Source organism: Bubalus bubalis, chromosome 11 (assembly GCF_019923935.1).
Source record: "Bubalus bubalis isolate 160015118507 breed Murrah chromosome 11, NDDB_SH_1, whole genome shotgun sequence".
In the NCBI taxonomy this organism is placed as follows: Eukaryota; Metazoa; Chordata; class Mammalia; order Artiodactyla; family Bovidae; genus Bubalus; species Bubalus bubalis.
The window spans coordinates 92917537-92942590 of record NC_059167.1 but is presented as its reverse complement, the minus strand read 5'-3'; the positions used below and the strand labels follow the sequence as shown (position 1 = coordinate 92942590).

Here is a 25054-nt window from a genome sequence, read left to right as displayed (position 1 = left end):
TTTGATCCCTGAAGGAGGCCATGAGGCTCAATAGGAAAGATCTTTGTGGACCAACTTCTGCGTGCAACACACAGGATCAGGCAACAGGATCAGGCACCGTCACAGAAATAACCATATCTTTCCTACTAACAGCTAACCATTGAGATGACCCCCTTCGGAACTTCCAGGAAATAAATTATGGTGTCAAGATTGACCCTTCTGGACATACTATGGTATCGATGCTTTCAATCTCAATTATCCACGCAACCAGATTTTTAAAAATGTGTGTGTGGGTTTCTGCAGTGCCATCGTTCTGTTGCCTCATATTAAGTTCCCAGTTAAGAGAACTCTGCTCTGTGCAGAGGGCCCCAAGCACAGCCCTTTATATGTACTCAGATTGCATTCCAGCCTGGTAGGTTTGCCTCATTCTTCTTGACCCTCAGCTTCTCCTAGACCCCAAGTTAGTAGTCCACTGTACTCATCCTCACCTACAGCTCTACGGCATCTGGAATGTGAATATGGCTTTGGCACCTTCCTCCAAGTCGTGCCCTTATAGACAGAACACAAAAGCCTTCTAGACAGGAAGCTAGACAAGATGTTAACTCAACAGGAGGTTCCCCCCCAAGCTCTTGGTCTTATGTGGTTCCATTTCAGACTCTACCAGTTGGCACACATTTGCCGTGCTTACTCCTCCACTCCCTGTCACCCTCAATGAGCCAGTCTTTCTCAGCTCCCTTGCAACCATGTCTGTAGGCTGCATAGGTGGAAAGTTGGGTCATGGAGCTGGGAAGTGGTTCAGGACCATAGCAGGAGCATAGAGCATCCCAAGGTGGAGTGTGTGTGTGTGTGTGTTTGTGTGTGTATGTGCAAAGGAGGATGTTTAAGAAACAGGGGGCTGGTGGAAATGAGACCGATGGAAATCCACTCTGCAAAACATTAAGCTAATGGACTTCAGAGCATCTAGTCTGTGGAGGAAGACAAAATGGAAACATTTGAGAGATTAAATAATTCAGTGCTGAGCCTGCCCTCCACCCTGTCTGTTCCTACGTGGCTGGTGATCGCCAGGCTCTATCAGATAACACATATTTATCAGTTGGCTTCCAAACGGAGTTCGGCCCATGAAAGAGGGGTCTTTCTTATAAACAGTGCCCTTGCCAGCTCCCCTGGGATACAGGCACAATGAAGGGGTACATTTCTCTTCCATAACCTGTCATCAACAAGGCATCTCTCCCATTAACTCCAGGGAGAGGTAAGTGCTGAGTCTCAGCAGGAGGCGAGGCCCAGCGCTGACCTGCTGTCCAGGACTCAGGGCTGCCCCAACCCCACCTGACCTAGGTGGGGAGGAAAAGCATCTTCTTTACAAAGGCCTTAAACATGCTTGGGAAGCCTGAAGTAAGGCTGCTTAAGAAGGTGCTGGAGAAACCAATAACTTCAGTCCTCTTCTCTAACCCTCAGAGGTGATCTTGGATGAGGCCAAGAGACATAATAAAGAGAATCTAAGAATTGAGGGGATGAGAACACAGTAACCTTATTTCCACCTTTTTTTCCCTAAATGCTTTGGAAAAATCCTATTATAAAGAATTTCAAACATAAACAAGAACAGACTGAACAGCATAACAAGCACCAAGGCACCTAACTCTAGCAATTGTCCACTTGTGGCCAACCTTCCATATTCACCTGCTTCCCCCTCCTTCCTACACTGTGTCAAAGCAAATCCCAGCCATCATAACATTTACCTATAAATATTTTAATTTATTTTTATAAAAGACAAGGGTTCTTTAAAAAAAAGCATAATCACAATTCTATAATCACATTTTTAATAACTTAATGGCCAAAGATGAACAATGTTTCCTAGAACATTAATTCTCTAATAGCTTCACATATCCAGTGCTGTGGTCGGAGTGTTTGAAAAGACTGTTTATGTCTTTTCAAAATTCACATGTTGAGATCCTATCCCCCAAAAGATGATGGTATTAAAAGGCAGGGCTTTTGAGAGGTGCTTAAGCCAAGAGGGTGGAGCCCTCATGAATGGGGTTAGTGCCCTTATAAAAGAGACTCTGGAGACATCTCTTCCCCTTTCACCACGTAGGGCACAGGGAGAGGCCTGGCTGTGGATCAGGAAGCAGGCCTGCACCAGGCTGTGACCCTTCTAGAACCCTGAACTGGGACCTCCCTGCTCTAGGAATGTGGGAAACAAATGCCTGCTGTTTATAAGCCACCTAGCATGTGCTACTTTGTTACAAAGCATGAACGGACTATGACATCAGTTAGTTTTCAAGTGTCTGACTCTGCCTGGTTTTTAAGCCACTTTTCTCACAAGGCCTGCATCAGCTCCAGGGCGGCCAGGAGGGCATCGTCCTAGGACACGTCCTTGTGTGCGTAGCTGGCTCCGGGCACATGCTCGCAGAGCACACCCTGTACTGGGCGGAGGGAGACTCATCTCATGCTGCATTTATACCTCCCAGCACAGAGAAGCACTCCCATGAAAGCCTTGACCTGATTTCCCGAGCCACGGGCAGCTTCAGAAAGCCAAATACTTTGGAAGGCCACCAGGGACCAATTTCACTCCCCCTCCAGGACAGCTCAGCTCAGCTCTCAGAACTGGCTGACATCCCCACCCCTTCTGCAGTGTCACTGGAGGGAACCCGCCCCCCTTGTCCACTCCCTCTCTGCAGGGCCAGTGATGTCCCGGCTGACCCTCCTGGTGGATGTGGAGTGAGATGAAGGCAGCACATAGAAAGGCATAAATATTAGCTATTCCACTTGCCCTTGCGTTTGACTTTCTCAGTGAGTCAGAGCTAAAATGTTAATGAGTGCTAAAGGCTCACATCTCAGGTAACAGAATTGCAATAAGAGGTGTAAATTACAAACCGGGTTCTGGGTAAATTACAAACAGATTTGCAATAAGATGTGTAAATTACCATCTATATGCTGGGAGGGAACACAAAGATGAATGGACAGACATTCAGGTCCCTGTCTTTGAGATGTTTGGAATCTAACCAAAAACGTGCATGAACTAGCCTGCCATAAAGGGCTAGAGGTACATATAGATGGTGAGTGAGTGATGCTCCTTCCACTGAGGAAGGAGCAACGAGGACTTAATTCTACCAGAAAAGGAGGTGGTGGTGTTGGTGGAGAAAGTTTTACTGAGGAAAGTTATGTCTGAACTGGATCTCAAAGGATCAGGCAGATTCTTTCCGGCAGAGGAAGGCAAAAAAGGGCAGTCAAGGCAAAAGGAACAGCATGTGGAAATGCTCAAAGGCAGGAAAGCATATGGCATCTTTGGGGGGACAGGAAGAACACAGCATGGCTGAGAAGGAGAGCCAGTGGTGGGCAGGTCAGGAAATACGCCTGGACGCCGTGGCTGGGCCCCACTTGGGGTCCTCTGCAGGGTGGACTCGTGCCCGGCTCTATCGGCAGCAGCACTGAGCTCTCACTGAGGGATGCTCATCGGGGAGGCAAGTCTCACGGAGAGGATTTAGGGCCCACTTCCAGCCAGCAGGAGAAGCATCTGGTGATAGACCTTTTGGCATGGATCATGGGTGACTCTCTCCTATGTCTACACCGAGGCCCAGTCCCCAGAAAGAGCTGGAACAAATGAGGAACAAACAAGGACATAAGTGATTCTGGATAATGTCTGGGGAGGAGAGTAGGGGCTGTTAGGTCTGGCTCAGCTCCCATGTGAGTAGTACTTCTTTGCCTTCAGCTGGAGATGGCAAAGCCATGAGCAGCAACTCTGCAGCTCTTTGGTACCGGGCATTTGGCCATACTTGCTGTCTGCAGGCTTTTGCCCCTGAGCTCCAGCTCTGACAGCCACATCCTGGCAACCTGTCTATGAGGCCTGGGGCCTGCCTTGCTCCCCCCTCAGCAGGCTGTGGGCCTGGCCCTGAACCCCATCCCATTGATGTACATCTTAAGCCCCAGCCCCAGTTGTCTGGCCCTGTGATTTCAGCTGACTCTAGGACCCTTGGTCTCAGAGGGTAGCAGTGGGATGTTGGCACCTGCTGGGATGTTGGAAGGTGTTGACTGTACAAGCAGGGCTTAAGCATCATCCCTTGTCCATTTCCCTTGCTTCCCTTCAAAACCTCAATCTAGGAAGCTGGCGTGGCGAGCTTTCCCCTGGACCCTGGATCAGGAAGACAGTGGTCCATCTGCTGTCTCGGAAGAAAAGGTGCTGCTCCCCAGCTTACCCTTTGCAAACTTGCTCTCCTCATCTCTACTCACTCCTCCAACTTCCTGTCACCCCATGCCTCACCTCCCCCACCCCCCATCTCCCTACAGAGGCAGAATGTCAATCTGTCTGTCCTGCAAGTGCTCCGAGTAGGACAGTCATTTCTCTTCTGGAGATGGGCACAGACAGAGCCTGTGATGCAGGGAGTCGGGGCAGGAGGGGAAGTAAGAATGGAAGTGATTCCAATTGCGTCCCAAACCAGGTCTCCGATTCCATGAATTTCTAGGACCATTGGTACAAGAATTTCAGGGAAAGCCTAGTTGTGAAAAGACAGAAACAGCACAGTGAAAACTCTGAACTAAAAACATGAAGCTGGTGCCTTTGAGATATTTGTTTCTCATTTCCTTTGGAAAGAGATTGTCTAGAGAATTTGGAAACCTACATTCCGTTTCAAAAAGCAGACCAGGTTTCTGCCAATAGTCAGTTTGGCGGGGGTGGGGGTGGGGGTGGAGGGTGGATGTTGTCTGTTTTTTTCCATGTGAGCTCATATTCTGGGGGATGCACTCTGCCATTCTAATCCTAGACATCAACAGAGCTGTACCTTCAATCACACAACTGCATTAGCATGGGATGGCTTTCCAGCTTTTCTTGAGGATGTGTTTTCAGAAAACACAAGAGCTTCCTTCTGCAACAGTCACTGCCACCAGGGACTCCATCAAACATCTTCAACCAGAATGTGCACTCGGCTTTCCTGTGCTTTGAGAGTTTCAGGAACTTTCAACCACCAGACACTCCCATGTTCGACTGTATCAGAAAATGATTGTGGTTAGATCTCTCTCCAGCTCTCAAAGGCTTTGAATCTTTGACCGACTGTTAACATACTTAAACTTCTTACCATGTAAAAGGCTTTATACCATACAACAACTTAGCTATACCAGAAAAGTTAGGTACATTGCTGTGGAAAATTCAGGCCCTGAACGGCTGGGTTCAGTTTAAGGTCTGGAGCATGTCTGGAGCAGTGGGTGTGCCAAGCGGAGGGCTCTCCCTTCTTCTGGGGCAGAAAAGAAGGACAGTTGACTCTCAGCATGCTCTGCCTGTCTGTTGTTATTTTAGGGTTCATCTGTCTGGCTGGACTGCACATTTCCTGAGGTGGGCATCCATATATTATCGTTGCCTTGCTCACACTTCCTTGCAGAGTAAAGCAATATTTGTTGATTTCATAACAAAGGGCACACATTAATAAGGTTAAACTTTTAGGGGGTGGCTCTTTTGGTTAATGGGATTCTGTTCTGGGTAATGAAACTACATCCCTTATTCTCTTCCCAAGAACCTAAGTTCTTTTAAGAAGACACAGTGGAACTAGCAATATAAACTAGGAGGACCTTGAAATTCATCCTAGGAGGCCACTGAAGAGTTAATTCAATTCTTACAGGAGAATTATGAGGCAACGCTATAAGAATTACACACAATGGATTTATAACACAATAAGATTTTTTTTTAAGGACAAAAGTAGTGACTGGGGACGTTTCAGATGGAGAAATAACTATGTTAACCTCACTGCTTTTTAAACATTTGCATCTGTGAATTGCAGAGGCTCAACATAAAGCAGATTGCCTACATCCACTGAAAGTCATTCTGGCATGAGAAATTTCTCTTGCATAAAGCAAAACAGATGTGTGAGAGGGAAAAGCAAACTTTTCAGCATTCAAAATTATATAGTTATCTCAGGAACTGCATATTGTGTGAAGCAGTGAATACTGTACAGAATCTTGATCAGACTGTGTCCCTGAAAATGCAGAAACGTTGTATCTGGAAAATACTAGTTATTAATGCAGATGAAAAACCTAGCAGTATATTCATATTTCATCTACATTTTTTTTTAACTGAAAGGATATCAGCCAACTGTACTCAACCTGCACCAGAGATTAAATATTTAGAATTTTTGGCCAGGTACTGTCTGGAAGCTGTGAATTGCGATCCACTGTTCAAGCAGCGAGAAAGAAGTCACACCCTTGTGAGCAGGAAGGAGTACACCAGGGGCCTGTGCATGTGTGTCTGTATATTGGGATCCACAAGCCGATCAATTTGGAAATAGGAAGGGGACTCAAAGGCTGCCAAGGTACAGGGCAGAATTTACAGAGTAGTAGACACGTGCTCTGCTGTCTGCTACATGCTGAGAAATGTGCGAAAGAAGCACAAACAACAGTGTAGGAACCAAGACAGGAAGGAAAGCACAGTGTCCTGGGAGGCACCCACCTTGCTTGAGAGAAGAGTGTTTCCAGTGAGGAGAAGAGAGAGCAGACCAATTCTTAAATGAGCAATCACTGTGAAACCAGGCTGGGAAAGCTGTTCAAGGAAACTTAGAATATGATGCATATGTGAAAAAATTGTCCATGTACAAACAAACACGCAGACATACACACATATATGTAATAGATTGAGAATGGCCGTATAACAGTCAAGATTAGTTTGCTAGAAATTAAGGCTAATTATGATTAAAGTAATCCCAAATATTTGACATGGTCACATTCTAGAAGCAAAGTCATAAGAACAGTTTCTTCAAATACACACACACACACACACACTATCACTCACACAATATAGTATTAGCTGTAGCTCAGAGGGCTCAGAATTGTCCTGGGCACACATGAATAGAATAATAATTGGTGATTTTTAAAAGTTGACACATTATGAGTGTACCTGTAAAGAATAAATAAATTTATCTCCATTAACGGTTTTTCTATCCATGCAGTTATAAATATTAAACTTTAGATACAATCTCTAGCTAAAGCCATGCAACATTTATTTATCACTTAAAAAAACCCATGGCAGTGATTTGTACTTTAGAGTCATGCAATACTATACAACTATCTATTTTCCTCATTTTGTATTTATCATGAGTATCAGCAAAAGAGAGAATTCTCTTCATTTCCTTCTGATCAGGATAAATATATATTCTGGAATTGTGTTCTGATTTTCAAAATTAATTGAGTGAGAAAAAACTATAAAACACAAGTATAAATACTCTCCAATCAAAACACTTGGGATGGTAATCCATTAAAAAAAAATGAACGGCAAGTATGGGGTATATAAATAAACAAAGGCTCCACACTGCCAAAGGCTGAGAGAATGACTTCACATCTAATTTTGTGACCATTTCCGTTATTTCACTGATTGGCACTGTAGCCTGAGATGTCTGTAGGCCTACCACTTCTGAAGGAATGTATACAAAGCCAAAAAAGTACACCCCCCAAAAGTTCACTGTTAATGAAAGGCTCTGGCATCTGAATTTAATAATCGGATGCCATTTGGAACCCATATAACTTTTCAACAATAGAGACACTTAAATCAGGCTGAAATAATACATAACTCATGCATATATTTAAACACGGATTAATCTCTCTTTACATGTACATGTGCAACCTCTTATGAAGGATTCTTAAAAGCAGCCTAATAAGGAAGAAGAATGAGGCTGTGGTTTCAAGAGGGATCACCAATGATGCATTGAGGAGATGCCAGTTCAGTGTCCCTTAAATTGCTTTGAGCTGTCACCGCATGAGATTGCAATGCCTTTATTCACCTATTTCCCCCACCTGAAATGCCCTCTTCCCTCTATTAAAAGCCCAGTTGAAATCCAATCTCTTTTTTGAAATCTTCTGAAAATTCTGTTTAGGAATATTCTTCTCGCCATACGATATCTCGCCTATTACCTATTTTCTCTATTACTCACCTAGTTCTTAAGCATCAACTGTTGTGTATTATTAATCTTGAGATATGTCTACTTTTTATTTCCCTGACATGCTTTTTGAGGACATGGAACTCTGGGTTATACTCTTTTCATCCCTCTAGCAACCTTTCTCAAAGGGTTGTCCTTGTATCTCCAGAACTGCCTGAGTGTTTGACCAAACTGTAGCTTCAGAGATGCTGCAGCTGTATGGAGGCAGGGCCCAGAAAGTTGCATTTTTAACATGTTGCCCAGGTGACTTTTAGGTACTCTACAGATTGACCACGACTCTATACAAGGACTATATGTAAGAACTAGGAGAGTGCTGTGAACATCATCAGTACCAAGAAGTGTTTGTGGAATATACAAAGGTATCCCAAGGGCCCACACTAAACCAAACCAGACCGAAACAACAACAGAAGCAAACAAACAAACTAAACAAAAAGGTAACATTCAAGACATTCAGCTTAATTCTACATCTATCAGCTTAATCACAATGCAATTATAAAGCTGACTGAACATGAAGTGTTATTTTACAAACAGTGCTTATTTTCTAGTCTGTGGTTGCTGAACAGAGCAAACCATGTTTCCTAAACTTCTAATTAGGAGGTGGTATGACTGACCACCTCTTTTCCATCTCCCTGCCTCTTCCTATTGATTCCTCCTAAGAATTGTTTCCATGGGTTTCCTTCTTGTCTCCACTGCCCCTTCCCTGCTGTCTGTCTAAGAGATTGATTACTTGTCACCTAATTCACTGTGGCTCACAAGCTCAAGATAAAGAGAGCAGGTGCAAAGGGCAGGGCCCCACAAGTTTACAGAGTACCTTACTTAAATTAGAATAAGATGCCCTTTCTGGGCCAAGAAGCATAACTTGGCAGATGGAGGATATACAGTGCCCTTGTTCAGTTAGCAACCTATAAAACCGCACCATCTGACCTACTACCCTTGCTCCCACATTTTCCTGAAGATAGCTTTTCCAGAGCTCCATTTTTAACTGACTTTTTGCCCAGGTCCAGATTCTACTGAGTAATAAGAAAAGTTCCAAACATTAGTTATCTGAATGCTCAGAAGAAAGCTATATATGACACATTATTGTGAAACCAGCGTGAAGGACTTGCTTTTTGTTTCCACAAAGGAATGAAAAAAGTGGAAAGAATTTACGCACTGGGAAAAGGTAAAATAAAGAACTGTGGCCTTATGAGGGAGGCTGAGGAATTCACGACTCTGGAGATGTTTTGAAATAACACACGGCACTACCCACCTTTGATAGTTTATGATGGATCTGAGCAAGGTAGCCTCCTGGGACCCCTTCTCCTCCATAAGGCCCTTTCCCTGTAATGTGAGGCTTTTTGGCCCTGGTCTGCTGCCATTTCTGCCGGAGCACCGTGAGGCCTTGGGGCCCTTTCAGAACCACAGCCTTGGCTCTGAAGTTCCTATTTCTCAGGGCCTGAGTGGCTCCCTTTAGTAGAAAGTTGGAGGTGGCTGCAGCAGCAGCGGTCGCTCAGGTAGGTTGGTAAAATAGTAAAAGCGTTTTCCTGAAGTTTTGCAGCTTTCTCGAGGTACACATTTGGTCAGGACAGGATGTCCAGTCTAGGAGAGATCTCATAATTGTACTAGCTTGTGGATTCTGAAACGGCAGGGACCCCATGTTGTCCTTCATTATTCTAATGCTTCCAGGGCCTCTCAAAAAACCTTCTCAGCACACATGCTGGAGTCGAATTCCTCCTCTGATTCTGCCTCCAAAAGTCCTTCTCAGTTCGCCTCCTGGAGAACACTTCCTTTCTGTGTCACTCACCACCCTTCACCCCTACTCTCAGTGAAAGTTTTCGGGCCTGAGGCCCTGGATCTCCAGGTATCATTTCAAGGTCAGATGGAACCATACCCTGGGCAGCGGTGCTTGCTGGAATCCTAAGCCCCATGACCTTTGCCCCTGGCCTTACTCCCAGGATTATGTGACTTCCGTGGCAAAAGGGAAGATGTGATGAAGGTCACTAATCAGTGACTTCAAGAGAGGGAGATGATTTGGGTGGCCTAAGTGAATCACAAGCCCTTTAGAAGCAGAGATTTCTCTGGCTCACAGCAGAAGCAAGATCAGAGATTCCAGCCCCAAAAGGGATTCAGCTAGAGGAAGTTTCTTTCTGGCTCTGGAGTCACAGGGCAAAGATGTGAGAATGGGCTCTAGAAGCTGGGAACACCCTGCGGGGAGAACTGGGACCTCAGTCCTACAGCTACAAGCAACCATATTCTGCCATTGACCTTGAGAGTGGAGGGCAGAGCCTCCCTGAAAGCCTGCAGGGGCCAGGGCAGACTGACTCTTACCGCGACTGCAGCCTGGTGAGACCCTACACAGAGAACCCAGTTGAGCCTGCCTGACTCTTGACCTCGAGAACTGGGAGATAATAAATGGGTGCTGTCTAGAGCTGGGGGTATGTGGTCATTGGTTACGCAGAAACACGAAGTGAGCCCAGCAGCCCTCTGGGAGTGTCTGGAGCCAGGCCCCACCTGCTTCCCGACTCCAGCTCACGTACTTCTCGACTTGGGGAGATAGAGAATGGATGTTCATAGACCAGGAGCAAACTCCAGCCCTGCTTCTTACTAGTGTTTTCCTGGTTCACTGAGCCACTCGACCAACTGCTTCGTTCTGTCTGTTAGGGCTGCCCTCCATAAACCCACACATCTGTCAGAGCTTCCTTTCTGCCATCTGCCTAGCAGGACTTGTACTTTACAAGAAAAGTGACTCTGCCCCAGCTTTGTCCTTCATGTACTCAGGACCCCACCTGGCTTCAACTTAAGGAATGAGAAATACAAATAGAGCCCTACAGAACTTCTATGAAGAAGGCGATGGCACCCCACTCCAGTACTCTTGCCTGGAAAACCCCATGGACGGAGGAGCCTGGTGGGCTGCAGTCAATGGGGTCACTAAGAGTCGGACATGACTGAGCGACTTTACTTTCACTTTTCAGTTTCATGCATTGGAGAAGGAAATGGCAACCCACTCCAATGTTCTTGCCTACAGAATCCCAGGGACGGCGGAGCCTGGTGGGCTGCCGTCTATGGGGTTGCACAGAGTCGGACACGACTGAAGCGACTTAGCAGCAGTAGCAGCAGCAGAACTTCTACACAGATCTGATCAGTGGGTGTGCCTTTCAGAATTAGATAATATGACTTGCACAAAATGGTCTTGAATGGAAATGAGTCAGACTAAGATCCATGACATACAACCAGGGCTGTTCAGACTTGAGTATTTGGGGGCAAAGATGACTCTAGTTTTTATTAAGACTTGAGATAAGTATGTAAGAAAAAAAAAATCCCACTTATTGGAAAAGACCCTGATGCTGGGAAAGATTGAGGACAGGAGAAGGGGGCAACAGAGGATGAGATGGTTAGATGGCATCCTTGACTCAGTGGACATGAGTTTGAGCAAACTCCGGGAGATAGTGGAGGACAGGGAAGCCTGGTGTGCTGCAGTCCATGAGGTCACAGAGAATTGGACATGACTTAGTGACTGAATAACAAAAACAAAAACTCCCGCATCTAAGGTTCAGGGCTTTACCCAAACTATATACGTGGTGCTCGGTAGAACAGCACTCTAGAGTCTAGTTCTCTTGATGAGTCATCCCTCCTTTCCAAAATCCTACTTTCCTTGTGTTCAAACTGAAAGAATCCATCAAACAAAGCTGCTCGTATTTCTAAGAGAGAGGGGAAATGACTTTCAAGGGCCTTGCTTGATCCCCTGTCATAACTAATCCCCTCCCCCCTTTTTTCCTTAACCAACTTGGCTCAGTCCTCTCTGTAGGGCTACTTGTATTCTGCCTTGCATTCTAAGTGGCTGCTTATATGTGCCCCCCACCCACCATTCCCTCCGACTCCTCAGTGACAGAGCCACGGCCCCTTGATCTTTGTGTTTCTCAGGGCCAACCCAGGGACCATTCAGTCCATGCTTAAGGAGTCCACTTGGAGCAATGAACTGGATTTATGGGCGAGCTTTGCTTTGCTGTCAGCTTTCAGGTAGGGGCTTAAAGTTCCTTGATCCAGGGAAATAAGGGTCAGACAGCAGCAGCCCTCTGCCCGCTCCCAGAGACCCCTCGCAAGAGTGAGGGGCTAGTGGGAGGTGATGGCCTCACAGTCCCAAGAGTCTGTAAAGAACAAACAGGGGAGGGGAAGGAGGCTCCAGAAGGAGAGGGAGGACCAGTCTCACTTCCCCCCTGCAGCAGGCGGGCTTGTTCTCTAATTTGATCTTTTTTCTGCCGTGGCCAAGGCCAAGTGCGTTCCCCAAAGAGCAAATGTGAAACAATGCAGTTGCCGTTTCAAAGCAGGGGGAAAAAAAAGAGCGGTGGTGGGAAAATGTGAGGAAAGGCTGTTTCTTGATTTATTTTTTTAAATCTATGTGGTGGGAGAAGCAGTCATGAAGATAAAATATGCAATAAATTCTAACCCGTGAAGGGAAAACATTTTCTATTGTCCTTTAACATCTTTGACACTTTAATCATCTATTCAGTCACTCAGCAGGCTTATCCTACACTCTGATTAGGGCATGTCTCACTTTGTACAACTCCTGTACATGCCTCGTAGACCAGAGGGTCTCCAGAGCAGGGACCGTCTCAGTCCATCTTCACATCACCGACGCCAAGCACTGTGGCTTGAGGGCCGTTGGAGCTCCGGAAGTGGTGGTTGGCCATCCAGGGAGAGTGAAATCAGCAAGGCAGCAGGGAGCAGCGAGGTGAGGGCGGGGCCTTAGGTGGGGGCGGAGCCTTGGGTGGGGCGGGACATGCTTGCAGGAGAAGGGGGATGGGCCTGGACAAATGTCACAGAAAGGCCAAGTGGCCTCACCCAAAAAAGAAGCCAAGGGATTGGGAAATTAGGAAGCTACTGGTGACCTAGCACGTATTTGGGGGAGAAAGCATATTGGAGCTGAGTGAAAAAAGTCAGTGGGAGAAACATTCACTAATGGGCACAAATCAGTATACCTTAAATAATTCATCTATGATAAATCATAATGGAAAAGAATATAAAAAAGAATGTATGTATGTTCAGCTGAATCACTGAGCTGTACAGCAAAATTAAAACATTATAAAGCAACTACAGTACAATTAAAGTTTTTAAAAATGTATCTAAATGTACATTGTTACGTGACTGGTGAAAGAAACTGCAGAATACAATGCAGTGGATAAAATAAGTAGATTCATATCAGGGTTTTTTTTAATGTTGGCATTATTGACCCTTGGAATGAAAAATTCTTTGTGAAGGGGGGCTGCCTGTGCATTTTAGGGTGTTTAACAGCACCCCTGGCTGCCAGGAGCACTTCCGCCTAGGTTGTGACCATCAAAAATGTTTCTAGAAATTGCTTTTAGTTGAAAAACCAATGATTTACATGTACTGACCTGGAAAGATATCCAAGGTAGATTGTTGGGTACCAAAAAAAAAAGTAGCAAAAAAGTACTATTTATGTACATGAAGTACAATATATATAGAGATATACATAAGTCTATTAAGTCCTTACTATTTAAGTATGTACATCGATAGGGGTCCAGAAGGACAAAACTGCTACCAGATGTCTTCTCTGGGAAGGGGCCTGAGGCTGGGGGGCATCACATGAATTTTGGCTTTATTTGTACTACTTGTATTTTTTAAAAATAAAAATATACTTGGTGTTAAAATTAAATTGTTTGTAAATGAATGGAAATTGACGATGTAGAGAAAGAACATGTACGCTACTCCTTGACAAAGTTTAAAGATGAAGAGAAAGCTGGCTAGAATGAGGCAGAATTAAAGGAAGGAATTTTTAGGATGTGGGAAAATTGAGCACTGCTAACTTCAGTCAAGTTACAGTTTTGTATAAAGCATTATGAAGGCGAGGGGGGTGGGGAATAACTTCTAGAATACTTCCACTTATTAGGTCAAGATTTCAACAACGCTTTGCCAGCAACGACTTTCCCACTACAGTTAAATATGCATGAAATGATAGAATTTCTCTTTCTGTTTTTCCACCGCATGTTTCTTTAATTTGTGTTTCTTTGGTGTGTGTACAGCTTTTTGTAACTAAAGTGCTGATGCCATTATGGAAACTGTCCGTCTTCAGAGCTGGAAAGACCTGAGAATAGAAGCTGACTTTGACTTGTGTTTGGTCTGGCATGGCTGCGGATACTGCAGGAGTGTATTTGTTTTTCATTAATTTGTTTGTCATTTTTCTCCATGATCTATGGAACATTTATTTCCCCTGAAGCAAATGTCAGAGGTTTCTCTTGGTTCTGGTGGGGTAATGAATTGTTGAGAATAAGACGTTTTTCTTATATGCTATTTGATTGTGGAAGGAGACATTTTGTGACCTTTTGCTGGTTTACAATGATAATGAATTTCCTGGCAAACGTGGAAACTTTGGGCTTCTTTATTAAAATAATGAGGTTTGAGGAATAACTTTGACCTGGACCTTTGTAGAATTAATCAAATATAGATTTTGGAAAAATAGATGAGTTCGGTCTTTATTGAGACACTTTAATGCATTCCTGTCACCAAGGCAGTACACAGATCCATATCACATAAAAACATCAAACAATTAAATACAGACCCAAGTCCCAGCACAGAGCTTCAGGCATGTTGTGTGAGGAGGTTAAGGCTCAGGGCCTGTCAGCCTGATCACAGTGTTACTCTGTTTCCTTGTTCTTTGTTCTTTTTTAATTGCAAGAGTAACAGTACAACTTGTAAAAAAATTTTGGCCTATACTGAACAGGATGAAAAAGATAATAAAAGTCATCTGCAATCTCACTCTCAAAAGCTAATGGCCCATCATAACATTTTGGCATATTCCTTCTAGTCCTATTTTAATGCCCATATTTTTGTATGCAATTGAGGTAATAATGAACACAAAATTTTCTATTCTGCAATTTTTCTCTTATATACTGCATAAAATATTTTGTTTCCATCTCTAAACATTTAGAAAAAAACTTTTATTGGAGTATAGTTGCTTTACAATGTGGCATTAGCTTGTGCTGTACAGCGAAAGCACATCAGTTATACGTATTAATATATCCACTCTATTTTAGATTTCCTTCCCAGGTCACCACAGAGCATTAAGTCAAGTTCCCTGTGCTACCCAGTCAGTTCTCTTTAGTTATCTATCTTGTACTGTCTCTAAACACTTTAAAGGAAAACTATACTGAATCCTCTTAGGATGTTCCAAACAAAGGCATCAATTCATGGGGAAGAAAAGCATAGGTTTCTTCTTTAAAATACTATAGGAACACCAAATTCTACCATTTTCCCTCTAAAAGTGATGACAAGATATGTTTTTCAGATGCCCTGAAGTTGTAGACACGTCTGTATTTCTAATTTTGAGAAGTGACAAAAGAAAACGAACTTGCTGAGACCAGGTCACACAGTAACACTGGGTGAGGATGCTCTGTGTTCCTAGGAGACAGGGTGACGGAGCAACAGGTGTTCCAGCCACTTCTTTGACCAGCCACATGGATGCATGCATGTCAAAAGCCACTTGAGAGTAACCTCTTAGTCATTTACAAAACCATGAACATGGGGAGCTTTCCTACTTCCCACATAGCACCCTTAGTCTCCCAGTTTCTCTACATAGTCTCTCGTGGGCTCACTGGAGTTTCTCTGTACCCGTCCCCAATACTCTGCAAGACCAGAGAAGAACCTGGAAGGAGGCAGAACCCGCAACCCAAGCAGGGAGGGTCTCAGAGAACTGGAGTAGAATTGGCTTTCTCATTCTAGGGTTGGGAACCACTTCCTGGGTGGTTGCTCAGTTCATGACCATATTTTGGAAGCTTGAGTTTTTTTTCCCCTGAATGTTGACAGAATGAGAACATCAGGAACAAAGGGAAAAAGGAACCAAGTTTCTGAGATAAGCTCTAAAGTCTTCATGCCTCACTGGCTGAAATATATTTTGGATGTTTTTCATTAAACGCCAGATTACTTTAGGATTGGAAAACAATTTGACATCTAGATAATGAGAAAGGCAATGTAAATTCCTGTCCAACTAGCCTAAATAGGGACTTGGGGGAAATTTATGAAGACTTATAAAACATGTCTGAGATTTCAGGTCTTGTATCTCTGTCTTTAACTGCATATCTCACACAAAAAACATTTAGTCTTCAATCAAATATTCATGCAAATATTTTAAATTATAAATCTTGAGCTTCAAGTCAGGTAAAAGTCGTTCCTAGACTGCTGCTGCTGCTAAGTCACTTCAGTCGTGTCTGACTCTGTGCGACCCCATGGACTGCAGCCCACCAGGCTCCTCCGTCCATGGGATTTTCCAGGCGAGAGTACTGGAGTGGGGGCCATTGCCTTCTCCGCCCTCCTAGACTGGGGACTACTCAAAGTATTGTCGGAGAGGCAGCAGCACTGGTTCCCCCTGAGAGCTTGCTAGAAATACTGAATGCAGGCCCCAGCCCAGCCCAACTCAACTGAGTGGTCCACACGCCTATTCTAATCTGAGAAGCACTGGTTTGTGGTCAGGTGACAGATGAGACTTTTGGAATGCAAGTATGGTCATAAGCGACTTCCTAGACAATGTGGAGAAGTTGTTAGTACTCTTCAGAGACTGCTTTCTTTTTCCCCATTACAGTCTAACTTCTAGTCTAATCTTTTCATCACTGCCTTGCTGATGGTCAGAAGCTGTCCCTGATTGCTGAAAGAGACTAGAGCTCAGGGCACTCTGTAATTTCTGAGGTGGGAAAACAATGCCTGCCAAGGTGATTATCCTCTTGATTTGGTGTCAGATTAAATAAGAGAAAAGAGGATGCTTGGCGTGAAAGCATCTGAATGGCTGGAGTACCACACTAACAATACACTGCATTCTGACCGATATGATCAGGAACTGTAAGAAGTGTGTTTTTCCCTCACTTGCTTACTTCTCCTTCAATAAATAAAGCAGTCTATGTGCAATATAGTTTTTAAGAGTGCTTACAAGCAGGCCTCACCCCTCTCCAGTACTCTTGCCTGGAAAATCCCATGGACAGAGGAGCCTGGTAGGCTGCAGTCCATGGGGTCGCGAGGAATTGGACGTGACTGAGCGACTTCACTTTCGCTTTTCACTTTCATGCATTGGAGAAGGAAATGGCAACCCACTCCAGTGTTCTTGCCTGGAGAATCCCAGGGACGGCGGAGCCTGGTGGGCTGCCGTCTATGGGGTCGCACAGAGTCGGACACGACTGAAGCGACTCAGCAGCAGCAGCAGCACAAGCAGGCCTAAGGTCAAGAATGTGTTTGATTTAGCAGTTAGGGGAATTTAAATTCAAACCCAGTTGGTTTTTAAAATCAACTTAATCACCAAAACTTGATGAAGCGCCCTCAAGTTATCTAAAAGAAAGCAGATACTGCACAGTGGAAGAGTTGATGTCATCCATGGAGCTGCCAAACCATCAACAATCTGGAAAGTGAAATTTTTTTTTAAAAGGGAAAATATAAAATTATGAAAAACATGCAGTTCTTAGATTTGCTTGCATGCTCTTCCAAGTGTCTGATGGTTTATGTAATACATCTCTTTCCATTCTTTTCTAATTTGGTTTAGACTGTCAATATTTTCATTTAAAAAGAATGTATATTCATTTGAGCTTCATGTAGGATAAATGATGTCCTTTATAATTTGAGGAAAGATTAAGAAAAAAACAACCTCGCATAAATTTGAAAATACGGTTGAACAAGAAAAGAGAAAGGTTTAGATTTTTTTCAGTCTCTAACATTAAAATATTTAAACATTAGTTGTTAACAGAAATCAGATACTACACTCTACCTTGTCCAAGAAATAACCAAAATCCAATCCTCAACTTTCTTTCAATGACATATTTATCTTACAAATAATTCTTACATTTCAGGCAAATGATTAGGAGGGAGGGTGGTACTTGAGCTGAGTTTCTTTCTCTTTCCTCTTTTATTCTTATTTTCTCTTTTGAGAAAGGAGCTGAAAGTCAGATAAAGACCAGATTATTTTCTGAAAGGAATTTTTATAAAATGATATAGAAGAAAGGCTCTGGAATGAGTAAGTGGTCAAAATAATCATGACTTCCTGTCATGATTAGGAAGGACACTAGTGTCCGATGCTTGCCTGCTATTAATTAAGCCAGATCTAAAGTTTCTTGTGTTACTTTATGAACAAACATTAGCTCTTACAAATCAAGTACCTCTGACATCTAATCTCTTTTTAAAGGATCTGTTGAAGTCTTTCCCAAATCTTTCCTTTTTTCATTTTTCTTTAAATAAAGAAGGAAATTTATTTGACTATTGCTTTGGTTGTGTCACTGCTCCAGATGCTTAGGGACAACAACGAATATGAAAGATGAAACCGTCTGCCCTCGTGGAGTTTGTGTTTTAATGGGAGAGGAAGATGATAAAAATCCAGAAAGATAAAACCAAAGTTGTTGAGATAATAAATTTAAAGCTATGCTTTTTGAGTAAATCTACCCTAATCATCCCCAAATGCCTTTCATTATTTCTTCCTTTCTCCTTAGTGCTTAAGTATTTGATTTCTATCGCTTATCATTTGTTGCTACTTTATTTTATAACTGTGTTAATGTCACTTTCTAGGCCTATATATATATTTTCCTCTGATTCAAAAGGCTCTTCAGAAGCAGAGGCCTTGTATTTATTCTCTAGGTATTCGCTGCCAGAGGTAACAGATTTTATTCTATACATGCCATGCCTGATCACTGACATCTTACACTGCGTGTGTGTGTGTGCTAAGTCACTTCCGTCGTGTCCGACTCTTTGCAACCCTGTGGACTGTAACCTTCTAGGCTGCTCTGTCCATGGGATTCTCCAGGCAAGAATACTGGAGTGGCTTACCATGCCTTCCTCCAGGGATCTTCCCGACCCAAGGATCAAACCCGCATCTCTTCTGTCTCTTGCGTTGGCAGGCAATGCCACCATTTACCGTTAGTGCCACCTGGGAAGCCCAACATATTACATTATAGGTTACTTAAAGCAGACCACGTCCTCAGCTTTTTACAGCTTACTCCTCAGAAATGTTTTTAAAAGTTTCATTTCAGCCTTTTACATAGGCAGGGCTTTTACTAAAGCCCCTAAAAAATCTGACCAGATTAGTCAATATTTAGAAAGTAGACTTACCACAATTTAACTGCACTGGATTTGTCCCATGAAATTTAGTGAGGTTTTATGTCTTTCCAAAATACTATGGTTGACAATTTCAAGAAAAGTATACATCTATCTTTATCCTTATAGGTTGTAGGACTAGGGGACTGAGATAGAAAGATGCCTAGTTTAGACTGGGAGAGAAAGCAGAGAGTCTGCACATTCCCAAAATTTGAAGAGATCCAGCTACAAAGATGCCTCCAGTGTAGAGGGTGGAGTGGGCACAGGGGCTGGATCTGAAAGGGATGACTTGGAGGGTGGCCTACTTCTGTGCTGAGTGTCAAAATCAGCATCGACCTTTGAGTAAATTAGAATTGTCAGGCTACTCTTGGAAGCCATTGCTAAAATTTCTAAGCTCTACCAGAATTAAAGAAAAGTAACCAAATAAATAAGAGGTCATTTGGAAATGAGAGGATGTGGTGTCAACATAACCTTGGGGGAAAAAAATTAAGCTGATATGTAAGTGAGGTTTTGAGCAAGTAACCACATGGCCAGACACCCATTTCCCAGAGGCAGGCCCGGCCCAAGCCCTTCAAGTCAGCCTCTGTTATCTGGCCCTGAGAAGCCTTAAAAAAGGTGCTTACTCTGATTTCTTCAAACATAAAATTGGGGCAGTGGGATTTGCCATTTCTGTGTAGTCTAGGCCTGTGGTGAGGATTAATTAGTGTTTTTAAAGTGCTGTGGGTTTGGTTTGGTTTATTTATTTTCTCAGGATGAAAGCCAGTACGCCAGCACCAAGTGTTAACAGCGAAGGTTTGATGTATGTTACTTGAGATGCCCTGTGTGAAGTGGGGTGGGCGGGAAACAAGGCTTGTGGGACGGCCTTCAGCATCAGAAAGGCCACATTTCCAAACACACTTTAGTACTCCCCAAAGTCAAGGAGAAAGACTAAAAGCCTTTGAAAATTTAAAAGGAGAAAAGTTATCAGTATTTAGGTTCTGTGATTGAGGGCTCGTACCAGCCCACACCAAGGAAAATTTGACAGACCTCTGCAGACAAACATTGGCAGCAAGAGAAGACATAAAATTCTGCTAATTCTGTGACAAGCTGTAAAATGAGGTCTCATATTTGATATAGACAAAGAATGGCAACTCAGACGGTCAGGGAATCAGGACTAACAGCTGAGGAAAAATGCTGTCACATGCTAGCTTCTGTCGGAGAAGGCAATGGCACCCCACTCCAGTATTCTTGCCTGGAAAATCCCATGGATGGAGGAGCCTGGTAGGCTGCAGTCCATGAGGTTGCTAAGAGTCGGACATGACTGAGCGACTTCACGTTGACTTTTCACTTTCATGCATTGGAGAAGGAAATGACAACCCTCTCCAGTATTCTTGCCTGGAGAATCCCAGGGACGGGGGAGCCTGGTGGGCTGCCGCCTATGGGGTTGCACAGAGTTGGACACGACTGAAGCGACTTAGCAGCAGCAGCTTCTCTGACCCAGGACAGGTGGGCATAGGGACCAAGAACTCTGGTACGGCCTCCACTTCCACTCACTAAGAACCCAGCAGTTTTCCAGATATTACAATCTCACAAGAATCCTCTAAGCTGGTTTTAAAAATAATTTTATGGCTTTATTCCTGGTTAAGGAAACAATGTGTGCTCATTACTAAAAATTGAAACTGCAGAAATACAGAACATAAAAAGTACAGACACTACACCTCCAATCCCAACAGTCAGTATATAATTGCTATTGGCTATTGTTTGAACATATTTACAGGCAATAGCTGTAACTGCCCCCAGTTTATAGGTGATGAAACAGGGGACACAGAGAACTTATCTCCCAGCTCACAGGAAATAAGTTAAAGCTGGAATTCAAATCCAGGTCTTTCTGATACTCTGGGACTCTACACATCCAGTAGGCTACTCTGCCTTAGCCACACCCCGCTCCCTTGTTCCACCACCCTCCCCAGAGATAATTACCATGAGGCACAAACACAGTTTCTATAACAAGCCTTGCAAAGAGAAGCTGCCATCATCCACAGAGTCAGGTTACATGTGAAACAGCAAGGTTAGCGTCACAAGTAGATCTGCTTCCCCAGCCTCATTTAAATGTATAATCCTCCATCAACATACTGGGTATCTGAGTGAGGTGACTACTTTTTTCACAAAATCAGTGCAGAACAGAAAACAGAGACTTCTGAGGTCAGTAGATCGTGTCTTATACATGAAGCCTGGACCTACAGACACATTTATTACGTGTGTGTGACCTGCTGCCTCAGTTTCTCCATCTGGATCATAAAGTGGGTGGCTGAACTGACTGCCAGGGTGCCTTCTAGCTGCTGGTACTCCATGCGATGATGGGAAATCTCACTGACAGCTGGTTGGCCTCATGCATTCCACCTAACTTTTTTTTTTTTCCCTGCTCAATATATCATTTCAGGTTGAATGACAGAAAGCCGTCCTGTGTTGCTACTTCCCAAATATGCCCAGAAAGACATGAAAGTGCTTTGAGATAATGTATGGTATTACTGCTCTTGCTAGATGTCTTCTGATTAAATGAGCAGATGATAACCAACTTAACTGCCTAACTTATCAGCATGCCTTCTTTGGGGATGTGTACATCTCCTTATACAAAGGGCCTCAAGAGAGCTATATGATGAAATCTTGCCCTCCATGGAGTGTATGGCTCTGGATTGGGAAACCATAAACACAAATAACTGCAGGAGGAAGAAGCAAGATCTCAGTGTCTTAAGATGCTCAAGAAAAACTCAAGGGACTCAAGTCCGGAGGGTCGGGGAGGGCTTCATAGAGCAGGAGAATGTTACCTGGGCCCTCAAGAAGGGTCAGAGAAGCAAAGAAAGATGGCAGAGGATGTGCAGTGGTGCTGAGGGAAATGACAGAGGCTGCGGGAGGCAGGCTAAGGAGTCTGTGCATGGCTGTTGGCAGCTGGGAACCACCAACAGCTGTCAAGCAGGTAAGTGAGGGGCTGTGTCTACGTCCTCTTTCAACAAAAGCTAAACCCTAAATGATCTCTTGTACACTTTGCCAGCAAAGGTCCGTATAGTTAAAGCTATGGTTTTTTTCCAGAAGTCATGTATGGATGTGAGAGTTGGACCATAAAGAAGGCTGAGCACCAAAGAATTGATGCTTTCAAACTGTGGTGCTGGAGAAGACTCTTGAGAGTCCCTTGGACTGCAAGGAGATCAAACCTGTCAATCCTAAAGGAAATCAACTTTGAATAATCATTGGAAGGACTCAAGCTAAAGCTCCAATACTTTGGCCACCTGATGCAAAGAGCCAACCCATTGGAGAAAACCCTGATACTGGGAAAGACTGAAGGCAGGAGGAGAAGCAGGTGACAGGATGAGATGATTGGATGGTATCATGGACTCAATGGACATGAGTTTGAGCAAGCTCCAGGAGTTGCAGGACAAGGAAGCCTGGTGTGCTGAAGTTCGTGGGGTCACAAAGAGTCAGACACAACTTAGCAACTGAACAACCACCACCTACAACTGTATACCTACTGCGGGCAGGCAGTGTCTACTGAACAAATCACCTCAGAAACGGCACCTTAGCATCAGGAAGTGGATCTGAATTTGCTCTAAAGAGGGAAACAGGGAGCAGCTCCAAGCATGCAGACCTGGACCACTCCTGGATGTAGACTACGACCTGAACATTTTACCACAGAAAACGCGTGTGTGAGAGGAGGGGAGGGAGTGAAGACTGTTCTTCCACCCTGTAATCATGAGCAGAAATAACATCCTATTATAACCTTTGAAGAGAAGAGGCCCTTTTGATGCAATAGTGACGAAGACGTACAGAATCACTTTGAAGCCTTGGCCTTTGGAGTGGAAAATGCTAACATCTGTCAGGCCCTTCATCTCTAATCAGGCTTCTGCCAGCGGGGGCTGAGCACTTTATGTGTGTGTGTGTGTGTGTGTCAGGTCACACACGTGGATGGGTATGAGAATTCTGATGATTCATTGAAAGCCACAACTGACTTCCAAGGTGAGTTGTGGTCATAGACGGAGTAGCGTCTTTACTGCAGAATAGCCCAGGTCAAGCTTGGGGTGTATAGGATGAGCATATACATTTTCTCTAAGGCAGACTAATACCTTTGAAATTATTTCTCCTCCTGGTTTGAGGCAGGACAGGGACTAGAACTGGTTGACTAGAACCGAGGGGAACCACAGAATTTGGGGCTTCAGAGTGCTTCAGAACCAGGCCGAGTGGCATTCACACCTGTAGGACCTCGGAGCCTAACCCGGGATCACGGCTGCCCCCCACCCTTTGGATGTTTCCAGGCTTTCCCATAAATCACCTTCAACAGTACCATCCCCTCGCCCCAGGCTCTTGCACAGGCTTCCTCCACGGCTCACCCTGTACAGCTGGAGACAGACCCTGAGTCAGGTCAGCCTGCTTGAAAGAAACCCTTTAAAGACATGGGAGGACAGGAGGGGAGAATAAATAATTCTTAGGATCTACTCTTAGCAATGAAGGAGGAGAAAAGGTACTACCTGAACAGAGACCAAAATGTGTCCATGCAAGGTCACCTGAAAACAAAGCCTCTGAAGATGAATAAGAGGTTTCCTCAAAGCACACGGGGAAGCAATTATAAACCATATGTTTGACACTGGCCGGGGGCCCGGGGCAAGAGAGATAAAAGCAGAGGCGGCTTTGCGGGCACTGAGAGAGCCAGTGCCCAGGGCAGCAATTAAAGGGAGCTTTCCAGAAAGGTGGAAACGGGAACAGAGACCAGCAAGAAGCAGCTGCACCCTCGGCTCAGAGGGGAAGTCAGCTGAGCTGAAACCAGCTGGGGGCTTTATATTTATGTGTATTTGTCCCTGGTGGCTCAGACGGTAAAGAATCTGCCTGCAGTGCGGGAGACCCAGGTTTGATCCCTGGGTTGGGAAGATTCCCCTGGAGAAGGGAAAGGCAACCCACTCCAGTATTCTTGCCTGGAGAATCTCATGGACAGCGGCGCCTGGTGGGCTATAGTTCAAGGGGTCCCAAAGAGTTGGACATGACTCAGTCACTAACACTTTCACTTTCATTCATTTGTCCATCAAGGAAGTCTGGGGGAAAGAGATGAAGTGGGCAGGGAAAATGTCACATCACTGGATATTTTCCATGAGGGGAAGGGTGAGGGTGGGCATTTATATGCTGGATAAGTAGTTTCAAACATCTGTATGTGATAACATTAATTAAAATAAAAAGCAGCTTGTGGCTTTTTTTTTTTCTTTAGGCACAAAATGTAGGATGTGAGTTCAGAGTTTAAGAGGAGAGTGTGAATTGCCATCTGGAGGCACTTTTAGGTTCAAGAAAGGCTAAGACACAATAAAACAAAGACTATATAACCTGTTGGTCTAGTCATCGTTCATGAACAAATATTTACTGAGGACTTAGTATGATGGTAGGCCTGTGCTATGCACTGGAAATACGGCAATAAAAGAAAAAGTTATAGATCCTGTCTTCATGGAGTTTCTATGCTTTTGGCGGGGGGATTAAATTTCATTTATTTTTAATTTTTAAAATATTGGTACAATATAATGCATAACATAGAATTTACTGTCTGAACCATTTTTAAGTGTCCAGTTCAGTGGCATCGAGTATGATCACATTCGTGTGCTACCATCATCCGTCCACAGAACTCTTTATCTTATAAAACCGAAACTCAATATCCACTAAAAAGCAACAACTCCCATTCCCCCTTCCATGGCCGCATACCTTGGTAGGTTGTGGCTTTGATATTAACAGTAAAAATGTTTCCAAAAGACTGGTGTGCACACCAGTCGATGTGCTACTTTCTGTATCTATGATTTAAACTACCCTAGGTACCTCATTGGAGAAGGCAATGGCACCCACTCCAGTACTCTTGCCTGGAAAATCCCATGGATGGAGGAGCCTGGTAGGCTGCAGTCCATGGGGTCACTCAGAGTTGGACACGACTGAGCGACTTCACTTTCACTTTTCACTTTCATGCATTGGAGAAGGAAATGGCAACCCACTCCGGTGTTCTTGCCTGGAAAATCCCAGGGATGGGGGAGCATGGTGGGCTGCCATCTCAGGGGTCACACAGAGTTGGACACGACTGAAGCGACTTAGCAGCAGCAGCAGGTACCTCATGTGAGTGGAAT

General features: G+C 44.2%; 1 protein-coding gene across 2 annotated transcripts in view; it reads right to left on the bottom strand.

The window, feature by feature from the left end:
- ARSB (arylsulfatase B) overlaps window positions 1-25054 on the bottom strand; it is a 180076-nt gene that overhangs the window by 28178 nt on the left and 126844 nt on the right. Inside the window, exon 8 of one of the 2 annotated variants that reach the window (XM_044925446.2) lies at window positions 18692-18771. The exons of the other annotated variant lie outside the window; for it this stretch is intronic. Within the exon in view, the coding sequence (XP_044781381.2) occupies window positions 18707-18771 (65 nt within the window). The 3' untranslated portion in view covers window positions 18692-18706. Of the gene's footprint in view, window positions 1-18691; window positions 18772-25054 lie in introns of those variants that run through there. 2 annotated transcript variants of the gene reach the window in all.